Source organism: Phasianus colchicus, chromosome 15, assembly GCF_987193195.1.
Source record: "Phasianus colchicus chromosome 15, bPhaCol1.hap1.1, whole genome shotgun sequence".
NCBI lineage: Eukaryota > Metazoa > Chordata > Aves > Galliformes > Phasianidae > Phasianus > Phasianus colchicus.
Genome location: NC_143450.1, coordinates 18,383,612 through 18,398,592, shown reverse-complemented (window position 1 = coordinate 18,398,592; position 14,981 = coordinate 18,383,612). Strand labels below are relative to the sequence as shown.

The 14,981-nt window shown below is 53.2% G+C and overlaps 1 protein-coding gene across 3 annotated transcripts in view; it reads left to right on the top strand.

Annotated features, from left to right (window-relative positions):
* PPP2R2B (protein phosphatase 2 regulatory subunit Bbeta) overlaps positions 1 to 14,981 on the top strand; it is a 70,426-nt gene that overhangs the window by 51,079 nt on the left and 4,366 nt on the right. For all 3 annotated transcript variants that reach the window (XM_031598519.2, XM_031598517.2, XM_031598518.2), the window contains 5 exons: positions 6,256 to 6,353; positions 7,442 to 7,607; positions 8,250 to 8,362; positions 12,673 to 12,850; positions 13,702 to 13,866. In XM_031598519.2, the coding sequence (XP_031454379.2) occupies positions 6,256 to 6,353; positions 7,442 to 7,607; positions 8,250 to 8,362; positions 12,673 to 12,850; positions 13,702 to 13,866 (720 nt within the window). The remainder of the gene's footprint in view (positions 1 to 6,255; positions 6,354 to 7,441; positions 7,608 to 8,249; positions 8,363 to 12,672; positions 12,851 to 13,701; positions 13,867 to 14,981) is intronic.

Genomic DNA, 14,981 nt, shown 5'->3' with positions numbered 1-14,981 from the left:
CCATGAAGTGGCCAGGACAAGGACGCAAAGTCCTTGTCACATGTGGGTCACAGAGGCTCTGCTCCCATAAATGATCTCCATTTGTCAGCCAGTCACACCTGTGGAGGGAAGGCACCATTTGCCTACACGTGCTTGGGGCTGAGCGCTTTAGTTTTGAGCAGGTCAATTTATTTTCTTTTGTAAATACAAACTTATGAAACAGAAAGGAAGACGGAGCTCCTGTTAAAAAGCTGTGCAGTGTGCAAGCCTTTGCACTGGTGCTTTTGCAACTCTACTTCAAAACTCCAAACATGTATTTAAAGTTCTGATGTGTGGCATGAAGTTGTCATTGCTGACATTGGGTGAATTGCAGGTAATGGGAAAACCCCACAGTCTCCCTTCTTGTTGAGAGGCAGATGAAAAGGATAACTGAAGAAATCTCTTTTAAGCAGTGAAAGTAGTGAGCCTCACGACTTCCTGAGTGAGACGAGACCCACAGGCTCCCATGGGGCTCAGAGCTGAGAATCCTCCCTGGGAGGCACTACTTTATCCAGAGGAATCCCAGGGGCTGCGCCCTCAAAGCCCTTTCTGAGCTCCAGGGTTGTGCTGTGCCATGGAGCAGTTGGGTGCAGAGTTGATGCTCTGGCTCTGCTGTCAGCATGTGGCTGAGTTCTGTGCTTCCCTCCCTGCCCCGTTCAGTTTTTCATTACCTCTCTGTGTTTCACAGTGATGAAAGGTGAATGCGCTCCTGCAGGACCAGGACCTGCAGCATCCCCGTGCCTTCTGTAGGTCCTGCTCTGTCCCCGCAGTGCTGGGGGACTGCCCTGGGGTGGGAGAAGTGCTGATGGTGAGTTTCTGTCCCACTTATCAGTGTTAAACTGGATTTGACAACTTACAGCGTGGGATTTGAAGGATCTAAATCCTTCTTCATTTGGCAGCATGGTTTGCTGTTATTTATGGTGCTTCCCAGTGTATTACCATTTGCAGGCTTGGAGGCTTTGTGTGTGGTGCCACTGGCCGAGAGATTCTTACCAACAAAGAACACAGGGTGTCGGTGCTCCGCCGGGTCCCTGAGTCCCCCTCAAAGCTCCTCGTTGTCCCAGTGCAGTAGGAGCACCTGTTTGTCTCACTTTTGGAAAGGGATAATCTGGGGTCATTTTATGTGGATGCCTCAGTTACAGTTGGAGTGGTGTGTGAAGGGTTCTCCCAGTGCTGGCCTGTGGTGTCAGCAGTGGGATGTGGGGTGGGCACATCTGCCCCCCCACGTGGGGTGGAGGACCAGGGGTGCTGCTGGCTGCCGTGCAGTGCCTGGGGCTGAGCAGCACCAGGACACAGGGACATGTGGGATCTGCAGTGGCTGCGTGGAGCAGAGGAGCTGTGCAAGGTGTGGAGCTGCAGGGTAACTGTGTGGTGACATGGAGATGTCAGCTCTGGGCCTGGCTAGATTGGAAACAACTGACTGCAGCTGTGTGCCTGACTCATCTGTGGATCTCAGACGTAAGCTCTGCTATTCATAATCTTCCACTGTAGCCAATTTATCATAATGATGCTTACAGTAATGCTGTTGCTGCCTCCAAAGTGTTTTCTCTTCAGTTCATGGAGAAAGAAGGTTTACGAAAATGTGTGTGTGTGCCGTGGTCCTGCCATGCAGATGGAGAGAAGCAGAGCACAGGAGAGCTGTGTGGCTGCCAGGCTGCAAAACGAAGGGGGGCAGAGGGAAAATACCATCGTGTGCTGACTTTGTTTGGAGCTGATGGGGTCTGAGCAATGGAGCTGCACATCCCCACCAGCACTGCCTGCCGTGCTGCAGCTGTGGGACAGGCTGTGAGTGTTGGGAGCACATCAAGGATGTGTTTGTAATGAGGCACTGCAGAGATTTGGTCATCCAGTAAAAGTACTTCAGCTGAGATGGTGTTCCTTCCTTGTAGACTTCCTGGGCTTTGAATCTTGCCCTGGTTTGCTGTGCTGGGACAGCCATGCAGTGCTGCAACACACTGCATCCGTGCAGTGCTGTGCCAGCAGGCATTGCATGCGCGACGTGCAGAGCTGTCCCATTGCACCTTTGGAGACACAGTTCTGCCCCTTGGAGCAGAGAGAATTCAGGGGGAGGTGTTCAGAGTGAGGTGAGGGTGTGGGCTGTCCCAGCGTGGGGTTATGGGGGTATCTGGAAGCACGGATGGGATGTGTGGGCCCTGGACACTGAGGGCAGCCCCTGGCTTTCTCATCCATGTTTAACAACCACTCGTTGTCCCTTTGCTGGGGAACGTACCTTCCTCCCACAATAGGAGAGGGGAAGGGGCACCTTGCCATTCAGCAGCATGTGTGCATACCAGGGTGTGTGTATTATAAATTCTCTATTTTTCTGATAAAACCGCATCACTACGGTGAAAATCAAATCCAGCCCTCGATATTTTTAGCATGAAAGCGTGAAGGAACATTAATGCTCACAGAAGGGAGAGCTGCGGGCTGGTGCTGCTCGGAGGGGAGGGTCTCCATGGAAACAGTTTTCTTTAAATTCTCTACATTCGGGGCACTGAGCATGTAGGAGGCAACGAAGGAAATAGAAACAGAAAAAAAAAGTATTTTTCCTTCTTACTGTCACACTGTCACAAAACTACTATAGGAACCTTAGGAGAAATGGACTTCAATTATTGATCATTTCAAGGCACATACACAGGAATTTTAATGAGTAATTGCTGGTCTGCTCCGAGCACGGGGTGGGAGCGGCGGGCGGCAGCCTGCAATGCGCTGTGCTGGGGCTGCAACTTTGACGTGGGGCATCTTCCAGGAGGACCCAGTGCTGCTCTGCTGCTGTGCTGTGATCTTTTCTAAGCTCCATCCTTCTCCCCAGGGGAGATGCTTTCCCGGCTGCTGCCTGCCTGCTGTTACAGCCTGAGGGTTGGGGCAGAGCCCAGGCCTGGCCCACTGCACCCGAGTGAGGTCCCACTGCCGGGGGAGGAGCTGGGGATGAGCCGAGTGCTTCAGCCGCCCTTTGCCCACCAGCAGCTTCAGGCGGTTTGTCCAGCACAATGTGTGTGTTGGGGCAAACGCCGCTCGTGTCCCTGGATCACACCGCTCTGCTGAGGAGGGGGGAGGCTGCAGGTTGGGTCTGGCAGCGCTGCGAGCAGCCGCTGCTGGAGGATGTCTCAGTGCAGCAGGGAAAGTTATTGCAATGCACTGACAAACTGAGTGAGCTAAAACCAGAGATGGTGAAAGGGAAGGGGTTTTAGAAGGAAAAATGCCTCCTGTTGTGAGGTGCAGCTCTAGCACAGCTGTGCTGCTGCAGCAGTGTCTGCTCAGCCCTGTCCCTGTGCTCTCCAGGTGCCATTTCTACTGACATGGAGTTGGCAGAGGGGCCGTGGTGATGTTCACCCCACTGGAGGTCACTGCACTGCGTTGTGCACTGCTGGAGTCGGGGCCTTTTCCTGCCCTGTGCTCCATAGCCAGGGCTGCTCCCTGCCCTCAGCGTTGCGGACGGTGCTGTGCTGCTCGGGGCTGTGGCTGCTGCTGCCCTCCCAATAGACAAGGCATTGGGCAAGTGTGTGGTTGGAATTCAGCCTTAGAATTAGGAACTGTTGCCTATCCTGTGCTAGAAAGTAGCATAAGAGTTAGCAAATGTTGCCTAACCGTTGCTGGAAAGTAGCATTGCAGTTGCAAATGTTGCCTGAGCTGTTGTGTCCAGTGCACTGACCACTGGAAAAAGTTAACAATGAATACCCCGGCTTGTATGAGGGCTTAACCTGGCGCTGCTGAACCCCAGCTGGTTCCAAACACAAAGTCTGTCAGTGTTTGTGTTTTGTTTTAGCTGTGATACGTGTCTGCTGCTGGGGATGTAGGGAGATGTCTTTTGGATTGATTTTTCAGGGCTATAGGTACCAACAGCTGTCCTGGCCTGCAGGAGGCATCCGCTGAGTGAGGGGATTGGCTGGAAAGGCCCTGTGCCGGTGGATGTTTTGCTCACTGAAGTGCTGCTGATTTCATTTTGGAGGCCCATGCAGCACGGTTACTTTGCAAAGCTTTCCCTCGTGCAGGGGTCTCTGTGTCTCCTCGCAGTTCTACCTTCAGCCCAGCAGGTCTGAGGTTACAGCACGGGGTGGGTGCTGGGGCAAAGCGCTTCCCAGAGCTGGTTATTACCTGCAGCATCAGAACCACATCCTCCTGGGTGCAGCTGTGGGGCAGCTTGGGCTAAAAGCGTGAGGAAGGCTCTGTGCACCCCTCAGTAACAGCTGTGGGCAGTGGTGCTGTCAGCTCATGCAGCTGGGGGCTCTGCCTGTACCCAGTGGGTGCAGGGAGTGCTGGGTCATGGGGGGCTGCAGGCTGTGCCACCCACACGTGGGCTCTCACTCCCATCTTCTGCTTTTTTTTTTTCCCATAACTTCATGGGGAAGAAAACAGCCAGGAAGGCTTCCCATCCCGATCTTTTCACTTGCAAAATGGGACTGATGTTTAAGCAGTAATTCAAATCCAGTCAAGCAGAAAATAGCAGGTGTGTCTGAAGGAGCTCAGGATCCGTTTGGTAGCTTGAAATGAACCCCCAAAAGACTGAAATTCCAAACAGGTGTTATCAGTGCTCAGTGATGCAGCCAGCACCGCTGCACTTAGCCTGGCTCTGAACCAGGCTGGCCCTTCTGCTTTGCTTTTCAGTGCTTCTATTAATGTTAGTAACAGATGGTTAAAACCTTCCCGACAGATTCTGCTGCCCACACGTGCAGGCTGATGCAGAAGGGCTCCATGCAGAGGACAAAGTGCTTTGCTGAGCAGCGTTCCCACGCAGTGCCTCAGCCCCCATTGCACTCCTGGTCCCGTTCGTTCACCACTGGTCCCTGGGGTTTGTCTTTGCAGTTCCATCTCCATCTGCAGGGAAATGGGCTCCCAAGGCTGTTCACAGCCACCAAACATTGTAAATGAATTACAACAAACTTTGGAATGCATTCGTGTGTCGTTACAAATATGCTAACTGCTGGAGAGATGGGGTAATGTGGGGAAGAGGAGCACATGTTGCATGTTAATGGCAGCAGCATGGAGTTCATCACTCACCTGCCTGCTGCCATCTGGATTCTCCCAGCTTGGCAGATGTGGGGGCTCTGTGCACATCACCAGGCTGAATGGATGCAGGAAGTGAGTGAGCACCCAAAGCTTTCACTCACTCCAGGGAGTTTATGAAGGTCCCAGTGACTGCGGTTACTCTGGAGCTGCAGCTGACAGCTGAGGGCTGTGGTTACAGCTGGGGCTGATGCACAGAGGGGATCTGCCACCTCAGGAGCAACAGAAGTGGGGCAAAGCCATCACTGCTCACTGGTGCCATTTAGGAAAGCACAGACATTGAAAGGACTTCAGGACGCAAAGCCAGGAGGAACTTTGCTTTCTGGTTGGCAGAAATAGTGACTGTGTGTTACTAATGGTGATGGCAGGGTCTGCTCTGTGCTGAGCTGTGTGCTCTGGACGAGGCTGTGGCCAGTTTGCTGTAGTGGCCTTCTAGTGGGCGTTCCAGAGGGATGCAAACGATGGAGGGAGAAGGGGTGATCCAGACCGTGTGTTTCAGGTATTCCTTCTGCTGCCCCATGGCAGCCAATGAGCAGGAGAGGCCATTCTGGTGCTCACAGTATTTCTGTCCTGGGCACACTGCTGCCAGCACATGGGGTCTGTGAGCTTCTGCAGGCATGGGAATTACAGCTGTGGATGCACTACCCCATAGGTATGGGATATGAGAGGGAGCAGAGAGTGATTCTGCCAGCCCTCACTGCAGGAATGGGCTGGCGTTGCAATAACTAAGTGCCTTTCATTGCAAAATCAATCTCACGCCAAGCACTGGGGCTCTGAGACTGCATCCACCCTTCCCTGTCCCCTGCTCTGTTTGCTGCGCTCGAGGCAGCTGGTGACACCAGTCGGGCAGTAATTGTCATGGAATTAACCTCTGACATTGTTTTAAAAATAGCCCCAATAAATCCAATCATTAGCAGCTCTCCTGCTTTGCCTCAAGGGTAAGCGCCGCAGATTAAAGTCTTTACGTGCCGCAGATCCGCGAGTGCTTCCCTGCCTGTCCCCTGCCGTGGTGGGAGCATCCCTGCGCCCCGAGGCTGTGGGACGCGGAGCAGCGCTCCAAAATGCTGCAACTGTCATTATGTACAATAGAAAAGCTGAGATGTGTGGAAATGTCACAGGGGAGAGAAGGCGCTGACAGTATGCGCTGCCTGAGCTGCGTGGGAATGGTGCATTTAGATGCCTGTGAAAGCCACTCTGCAGTTACTTAAATTGTCTTTGTCTTCTTCCTTTCAGCTGACATTATCTCTACAGTAGAATTCAACCACACCGGAGAATTGCTGGCAACAGGGGACAAGGGGGGTCGGGTTGTCATATTTCAGCGTGAGCAGGAGGTAGGTACAGAATGCCATTTTATCCTTGTAAAGCAGTGTCCTGTTGTTTCCTAATCTGTGCCTGTCACTCTTAACCTCAGTTCTCTCCTAGCAGACTGAGAATTGGAAAGAGGCAATTAGCAGCGAGACCAGGAGTAAGGCTGTAGAATGCCCTAAAATGCTGCCTTGCATTCCCACACACGTCCAGCCATGCTGCAGCTCCCCGTAGCCCAGCACAGCTGGCTGCCATCCAGCCCCTGGCCATGCTGTCCCACCCCCAGACCCTGCCTGGGGCACTGTGCCCTCAGCTCAGAGCTGCAGGCCTGGCTGGGAGCAGAACTCCCTGGGGTTCCTGAGAGGGCCGCACTGCATGAGGCCACCAGCAATGCTACGGGGCAGCAATGGGTTACATTTCTCCCAGCATTAAATCTGCACGGTATTTCTGTGTACACTGGGGGAAACTGATCAGTATGAGGTTACGTACAGAAGCTTTCTGTTACTGTTCTATTTCATATTTCTCTCTTTTTTGTTATTCTCCCACTTTTCTTGAACTTCCACCTCCCTGACACCCCCTGGGATGCGTTCTGTCCGCCTCCTGTTTGACACAGCCCTCTGCTCCAAGGGACCAACATCAGTGTGTGCAGGAAGCGACCTGCAGCACAGATCCACTGAACTCCCCCAGCCCCACTCAGAGCCCCGTGCTGCACAGCTCTGTGGGATTTGGAGAAATGCAGCCCCTGGCAGACGGGCGCTGTGCCTCTCAGGGCATTGATGGTTCTCAGACGTTGTCACCTTTCCCGGCAGCATGATTCCCATTCTGATGGGCTCTCCTTGTGGTGCTGCTCCCAGTGCTGTCTGTGCCACAGGGCTCTGTGCCAGGGCCCCGACCTGTCCCCTGGGGGCTGTGCTGGCAGCACAGGGCTGCACGCTCAGTGCAGGGCTCAGTGCAGGGCTGTGGGCTCACTGCAGGCTCTGTGCAGGGCTCATTGCAGAGCTCAGCTCCCAGCCCCAGGGCAGCGCTGGGTCAAGTGTGCAGTGAACCTGGGGGCGAAGGAGTCAATGGGAAATGTTCTCTCCATGTCTTACACCCTCTCTGTCCTCCTCCTCAGAGCAAGAACCAGCCCCATCGCAGGGGTGAGTACAATGTGTACAGCACTTTCCAGAGCCACGAGCCGGAGTTCGATTACCTGAAGAGTTTGGAGATCGAGGAGAAGATCAATAAGATCCGATGGCTCCCGCAGCAGAACGCCGCCTATTTCCTGCTGTCCACCAACGGTGCGTGTGGCTGCAGGCAGGGAGGGGCTCCTCTGTGCGCTTTGTTCTGCTGATGGCTCTTGTTGGGTATTTTTTGAGAGCTCTCTGGGTGAAGTTTTTGTTGTTGTTTTGGTTTTTTTTAAGCCATGGCTGCTGTGTTTCAATGCGCAGCTGCGCTCAGCTCAGCAGTTCCGTGTTATGCTCAGATAAATATCGGGAGGATCCAGGAATATTGCTTGGGATGAATGGGGCCTTAGGATGGATGTGGCTTAATTACTTTGGGGGACAAGGAGGGTTCTAATTATCTCCCGTAAGCAACTAACTTTGTGTTACAGAATTGACTCTATTGATCATTGTAATAAAATTTGAAGATTTACTAAACTCATCTGGGGGAGAATTACTGAAATGCAATGAAGATTAATTATAGAGCACGATGATCTGTTAATTGAGTTTTTAAATAGTTTTTTGATTAACAGGGATATTATCTCTGTGTTTAGGACAGTGTTTCATGTTGTAGTGAGTTACAAAGCGATGCTTTGTAACATATTCCCACGCCGCACTGTTTCTTTCCGTTCTCACTCTCGAAGTGACGTGGCACAGAGATTGACCCTGAAGGAGAGCGGGCTCATAGCAGCAGCCAGGCATGACTCTGTTCTCTCGCAGATAAAACTGTGAAGCTATGGAAGGTCAGTGAGCGCGACAAGAGGCCGGAGGGCTACAACCTGAAGGATGAGGACGGCCGCCTCCGAGACCCCTCCATGATCACCTCGCTGCGGGTGAGTGGCCGGCGTGGTGCATTTCTTTGGGGGCAGGCATGAGACAGCAGTGGGTGCTGGCGGGGCTCTGTGTCCAGGGACGGTGCTGACTGCTGCTGGGGGCACAGCGGGTGCCGCACAGCTGGGGATGCAGGCACACTGTGAGCACAGTGATCCCACAGCAGTGCCCAGAGCTGCTGGGACGGAGCTGCAGAGCTGCCTCCTTTGCGCTATTTGCAGCACAGTGGCAGCTTCTGCAGCAGCAGTTCCCTCTCCGTGTTTCTGCCCACCTAGGTGGATTATAACAGGCCCCCCGAGTCAGATGTAAACACCTAAGGCTGCGTGTGCCATCTATTGCGAGAGAGATGCATGCACGGACCCTTTAAAGCAGTCACCCTGTGCTGGCAGTGCTGGCAGAAGGTGCAGCTGAACCCACTCCTCCTATGAGGGTCCCTGGGGCCGTTTCTGGACTTTATCTGTGCACAGAGACCTGGCCTGGGCAGTGTGAGGTCCTGAGGGGGGGCTGCACAATGAGGCCACGTTCCTGTGCTTGAATTCAGAGCAGAGACTGAAGGTCTCCCTTCACCTGCAGGCCTGGGAACTCCAGGTACACAGTAATGTCATGGTGGCATTAGTCAGCCAGAGCAGCTCAGTGATTTATTAACCTCCTGTCAGGTTTTGCATTCTAAGTACTCGAGTTTGGTATTTATGAATATAGCACTGTTGATAAGTCTGCTCTGCTCCTGGCTCACTTTGTAGCTTCAGGCTTCACTGCCAATTGAGCCTTCCAGAACCTCAGGCCCAGTTCTCACCTCTGCTCCAGGTGCTCCCGGGACCAGCAGGCATTCCTTTCACTGAGCAAGAGACATTTCATGTGTATCTGCATCTGCTGCCACATTTCAGGCAGAGTCTGCAGCCCACAGGAGGGGCCTTCCTGGGCTCTGGGTGTTGGTGCTGTAGGAGCTGTGCTTACTGGCTCTGAGTGGGATACAGGTGGGTTTTTAAAGGACGGTGTCGTTAGGGGTATAACTGTGGGTAATAATTTGAGCTCAGGGTAAAAGAGATGCCTGTTTCAGTTTTCAACACAAACTGCTTGAAAACTGATGCTGGTGTTGGTACATCTGCCAGGTTTCCTTCCCAGCCCGTGCTGCTGTCTGCACGGTTGGCTGTTGGCGTTGGCTGATGGAGGTTGGCTGCATCCTGGCGTTGGCATTGGCAGCTGCGGGGCTGCAGTGGGGTCGGACCAACTCGGGCACTTGTTGCAGACATTCAGCCCAAAGTCACAGCTTGGATCGCAGCATGGTGCTTGTTGGCTGCACAAGTTTGCCTTTTTGGTGTCTTTTAATGCTTCCTACAGTTTCTTGACATTTATAGCAAGCAGCCCTATGGGAACGTGTGATTCCTGTTCTGTATCAGCAGGTAGAGGTAAAGCACGATGTGATTTCTCGGTGTCGTGGGTATTGGTATCCATGTGCACAACGCCTTCTGTCCCTAAGGATTCAAAAGAGAGCAGCCTTCGGTCTGCTCCAGTTCACACTGATGGCCTTCCTCAGGCAGATATTTACATAGCTTTCGGTTTTACTGCTGCTTGGTGTATCCTGAGCACTTAATGCTCCTCTGGTGCTCACGTTTTCTTCATCCACGGTTCCATGTTCAACCGCAGACAAGCAAAAAAAGATTTAAAACCACCTTGCTGCAATCATCTCTTCCTATTCATTGTAATGGTTTGGATTTACTTGATGAGCATTTTTATCAGAGGAATTTCTAACCCACGTGATGCAGAAGGACTGTTTCCCTCTGTTCAGACCACGAGAGCTTTGCACACCAGGGTAGGTCCCAGCCCGCAGCCTCTGCACCGCATGGCGGGGCTCTCTGGGTGCCTCTCTGCAGCACTGTACACCAGGGGCTGTTTGCAGGAATCATTAACACAGATGACAGCCAGGGCTGAAAACTCTTTAAATAAGGACTGTGTTGTCTTGGATCCCTGCACGGCACAAGGCAGGGCCGAGAGGAGTATGGCTATTGCTGTTGTCACAATGCTGTTTGTGATTAAGAGCTGCTGTTTCACTCAATTCCAACAACATCCATCATAAATAGTTTTATATCTCCCATTTTGCCAAAACATTCATATTGTTTGGCTTCTGGGTGCAGTTTCATGGAGAGTTTGTTCTTCTCCTGTATCAAATGTATCCTTGCTCACACACACACCCATGGCCTCGGGAGGGCCGTTTGTTTTCTGAATTCTTACTGCAGAATTCAGGTGCGGATGATGTAAGTCATTCTGAAATGTAAAAGCAGGGACAGATTTTCAGTTTCAAACTAAAAAAGGATTCTGTCCTGCCATAAACACAAGGAAGGCCAGGGGGGCAGCTGGGCTGGGGATGGTGCTGGCAGTCACTGCGCCGACCCTTCCAAGGTGCTCTGACTGCACTGCAGGGCTGGGTTTGCCCTCACTGCTGCAGGTGCTGCTCCTGAGCCCCTCTTCCCCCAGCCAGGCCCTGCGGGGCACTTTGGACGTGGTAGCTCTCATGCAGCGTTGGCAGCAAACCCATCACTTGCTGTGCTTGGAAGTCCACTCCCTCATTTGTTTCTCTTGTCCATTTTCATGACAAGCTTTCCAGGCTGCATAGCCAATTGAAACTAACTTTTTCACAGCACCAAGGCTTCAGATTTGAGATATCACCTCATAGGAAGGGCTCTCCCACACCTGGAGCTGTGCTGGTGTTGCACACATTGCTCATACTGGGTGGCCGGGAGCAGGGCTGCGCTGGGGAAATGAGTGAACCAGGAGCTCCATCAGTGCACAGCTAGAGGCCAGACAGCAGGTCTGTCTTAATGGGAAGGAATCTTCTCAGATGGCTGAGGAACGCCCAGTAAGACCAAGTCCTGAGGAACGTGAAGCTGTTGCTCAGCCATGAGCGTGGTAAGGAGTGGTGGGGTGGGACGTGTATGGGTGGTGGGAGCACTCTATTTGCAGGGGGTGCCTGGTAAAAGGCAAAAAGAAAAATGAAGGCATAATTTTTTTAAAGTGAGTAATGAATGGCATTGCCCCCTTCCACAGAACAGGAAATAATGTAATTTATTAATGCTTTATTTTATTTGACAGCCATTCTATGTACTTGATGCGGTTTGTTACACCAAATTACCCTTTAATAATGGGTGTATAGAATACCAGGCACTACCCTGCGGGTCAGCTCAGTAACTGAAGGGCTGCACCCAGGAGTTCTCACTGTTGGTGATGGAGACGGCGAGGTGCAGCCCTGCACCTGCACTGCTCCCTTCTGCTGCAGCCAGGGTAAGTAGCACACTGAGACCAGGCTGGGACCGTGCAGGTGTTGGATCTGCAGATGACCCCGTGCCCTGTGCTGTCGTTGCAGTGCTACTTGGGCTGGGCACAGCCACGGGTCTGACTGGGACATGGTCAGGCTGCACAGCAGTGCTGAGCTCTGGAGCCTGTGATGTATTTATTTTTGCATCCAGAGTGGCCCAGTGTAACGTTTGAGCCCACACCCTGTGCAAAACCATCATGTTTCTGACGGTCTGAGTGACAGCCCACGTCCTGCAATCTCTGAGCACGATGCGAGCTTCTGTCCCCAGATGGCTGAGCAGAGTCCTTCAGCAGCAAACGATGCATCATTGAGTGTGTCAGGCTGAATTAGGAAGCAGGCGCATCACATTAAGCTCAGGCTCTGGGCTGGCAGTTCCTGCGTTCCTGTGTCACTTGATCTGGCTGTCATGCTCCCATCCCCACCTATGCAGCCATGGGAAACCTCTTTGGGCAGCACACAGAAAACATTTGCTGTGATGGAGTAGCTGGAGGGCACAGCTCCTGGCCGGGGGAGCACAGGTGCACGCAGCTGCCTTAAGAGCGCAGTGTCTGAAGTTATTAAGTACACCGCTCCTTGCATATGCTGCTTCTGTGCCTCCCTCCATCCCCTCGTGTTTACGTGAGTTATGCTTATAAATCCAAAGGCAAACATGTGCGACACTGCTTCCTATTTCCTCCATCTGTCCCTGCCCTGTGCTTCCCTTCCATCTCTTCCCCTCCTTTACTTCCACCATTCACTGTGGGCAAATCCAGAAAATCTGGAAGAAAAACCGGAGCTGATTCAGCTCTTAATACAGCACTTCAGTTAGCAGCAGGGCAGGAATGTCACATTCCTAAGCGACAGAATAGAAGCGGTTTTGCTGTCGTTTGGCCGAAGAAGGAAGTGTTGCTGCAGAAGAGCTCTGGACCCGTGCTGTTGTCTCCCAAAGCAGATGATGCTGTGGCGCTGCCCCATGTGGCTCCCAGCATCCCTTCCCACTGCTGACCCGCCGATCTCCTGCAGGTGCCGGTGCTGCGGCCCATGGACCTGATGGTGGAGGCCACTCCGCGCAGGGTGTTCGCCAACGCGCACACCTACCACATCAACTCCATATCCGTCAACAGCGACTACGAGACCTACATGTCGGCCGATGACCTGCGGATAAACCTCTGGAACTTTGAGATCACAAATCAGAGCTTCAGTATCCTTTGGTGCACGCACCCCGTCGTGTCCCTGCGCCCCAGGGCTCACAGGGAAGCACTCAGTCCTTTCTGACCCAGAAAAGGGAGAACCAGGGTAAAGGTTTGACCCATTGTGATTTTCTTTGCCAGTGTTACTAACTGGTCCTGCTCATTACAGGTTCATTACTGCCAGTTACTCCAGATCCTGCCAGGAGTTCGGTGCAGGAGAGGTGGAAGTGCAGGGGCAGAGCACAGCGAAGCACTGCTGCAGGGCTCAGTGCTCTGCAGTACCCACAGCACCCTCGGTCACAGCTTTGGATGTCCTCGTACCCAGAGCAGTCACTGCTGCTTGTGCTTGTGTGCATGGGCTGAGCCACGGCAGCGTGCTGGCAGTGCTGGGCGCTGAGCCTCCCGGCACTGTGGGACCCCCACTGCCACCACTTTGAGTTCTGCCTGCAGGGCTGAGCCAGACGGAGGGATGGGGGGTGATGTAGAAGACAGATGCCCTGGGGGAGACGAGCAGGGGAAATCTTAATAGCGCAGCAGGGTGACAGGCTGCCAGTCAGAGGCACACAAACGAGATCATGCCTGTCACCCTCCTAACTGCTGCATCAGAAATAATCACGGCGGGGCACTAATCACCGCTGGTATTTATATCGTGTTCTCTACTGAGAAGCCCCCGGGGCACGTGGCAGGGTGAGGCTGTGCAGTTCAGCAGCCACAGGCGTGTGGTTGGTGGGGGCCCACGTCTGAGCAACGCTGCAATGTCTGCTTATTTTGGAGGGGAGGACTTAGGCAAAACTTGAGGGGTTTGGTGGGCCGAGGCACCAATTCCACGCAGGGAGCAGCGGGCTCCTTCACTCACCCCCAGATATTGTGGACATCAAGCCAGCCAACATGGAGGAGCTGACGGAAGTGATCACGGCCGCGGAGTTCCACCCCCACCACTGCAACACCTTCGTGTACAGCAGCAGCAAAGGCACCATCCGGCTGTGCGACATGCGCACCTCCGCCCTCTGCGACCGCCACGCCAAGTGTGAGTAGTGGGGAGCTGTGTGCTGCCTGCTCTGTGCTGCAGCAGTGGAGGTGCAGAGGGAAGCTTGCATGGACATCTGGAGATCTGGAAGTATTAGCCATCCCAGGCAGGTTGTGGAGTCTCCTGTGGAGATGTTCGAGGACGCCTTCCTGTGCAGCCTGGCCTTGGGAACCTGCTTTGGCAGGGGGTTGCACTCGATGGTCTCTGGAGGTCCCTTCCAAGCCCTATGATTCTGTGAATCTGAATCCCAAACCCTGAGCAGAACGCGTCTCTCTGTTCTCACACTTCATGACTGTCTCACAGTCCTACAGTGACAGCTCCCAGCTGAGACTCGGGGTGCAAGGACAGCGCTAGGGCAACCCCTTTCCCTGATGCTTTGGAGGCAGCAGTCCCTACACGGCCACTGCCTTTGTTTGGTGCTGCCACAGCCTGCAGCCCACAGTGAGCACCAACCAGCGGCGAATAAGAGTTCAGTTTGATCTCTGCCTTGAAATTTTCTTTCTCTGATTTCCCTCTGCACCTCTGAAGCAGCAGCCTGAGTCGATTGCAGCTCAGCAGATATGTAAGTTGAAATTGAGACAGTTCATCAGAGTTCAAAATGAAAAGCAACATTGGCTTTGGAGGCAAATTCTCCAGCAGGGGTATTTAATAGCTGCCAGTAGTTGTAAATGGGGAGTTTGGTGGCCCTGAGGCAGGGGGGTTGGAGATTCATGATCCTTGAGGTCCCTTCCGACCTGGGCCATTCTGTGCTGGCACTGCGCATCCCTGTTGTGTTCATTTAGACAGACGCACTTGGCAGCTTAGGGGCAGATTTACAGATAAGCTCTTCTGCTTAAATTATGCCATCCTGTTTTACCTGAGGCTGCTGGCAGTGGCTCTGTTACCTCCAGCCCTGCAGCTGGAAGGGAGAATGGCCCCTTCCCGTGTCAGCACCGGGACGTATGGGGTGTGCCATGGTATTCAGAAGGTCTGGCAAAGGGACAACTCTGTGGGCACAGAGAAATCTCAGGAGTTGTCCAAAGCACCATAGGAAACCAAGAGAAGAGTGGGACTCCTGGGGCAGGTGGTAACACCAGCCAAAGTCATCCTGTTCTGGAAAGCCTGAAAAGAAAGAA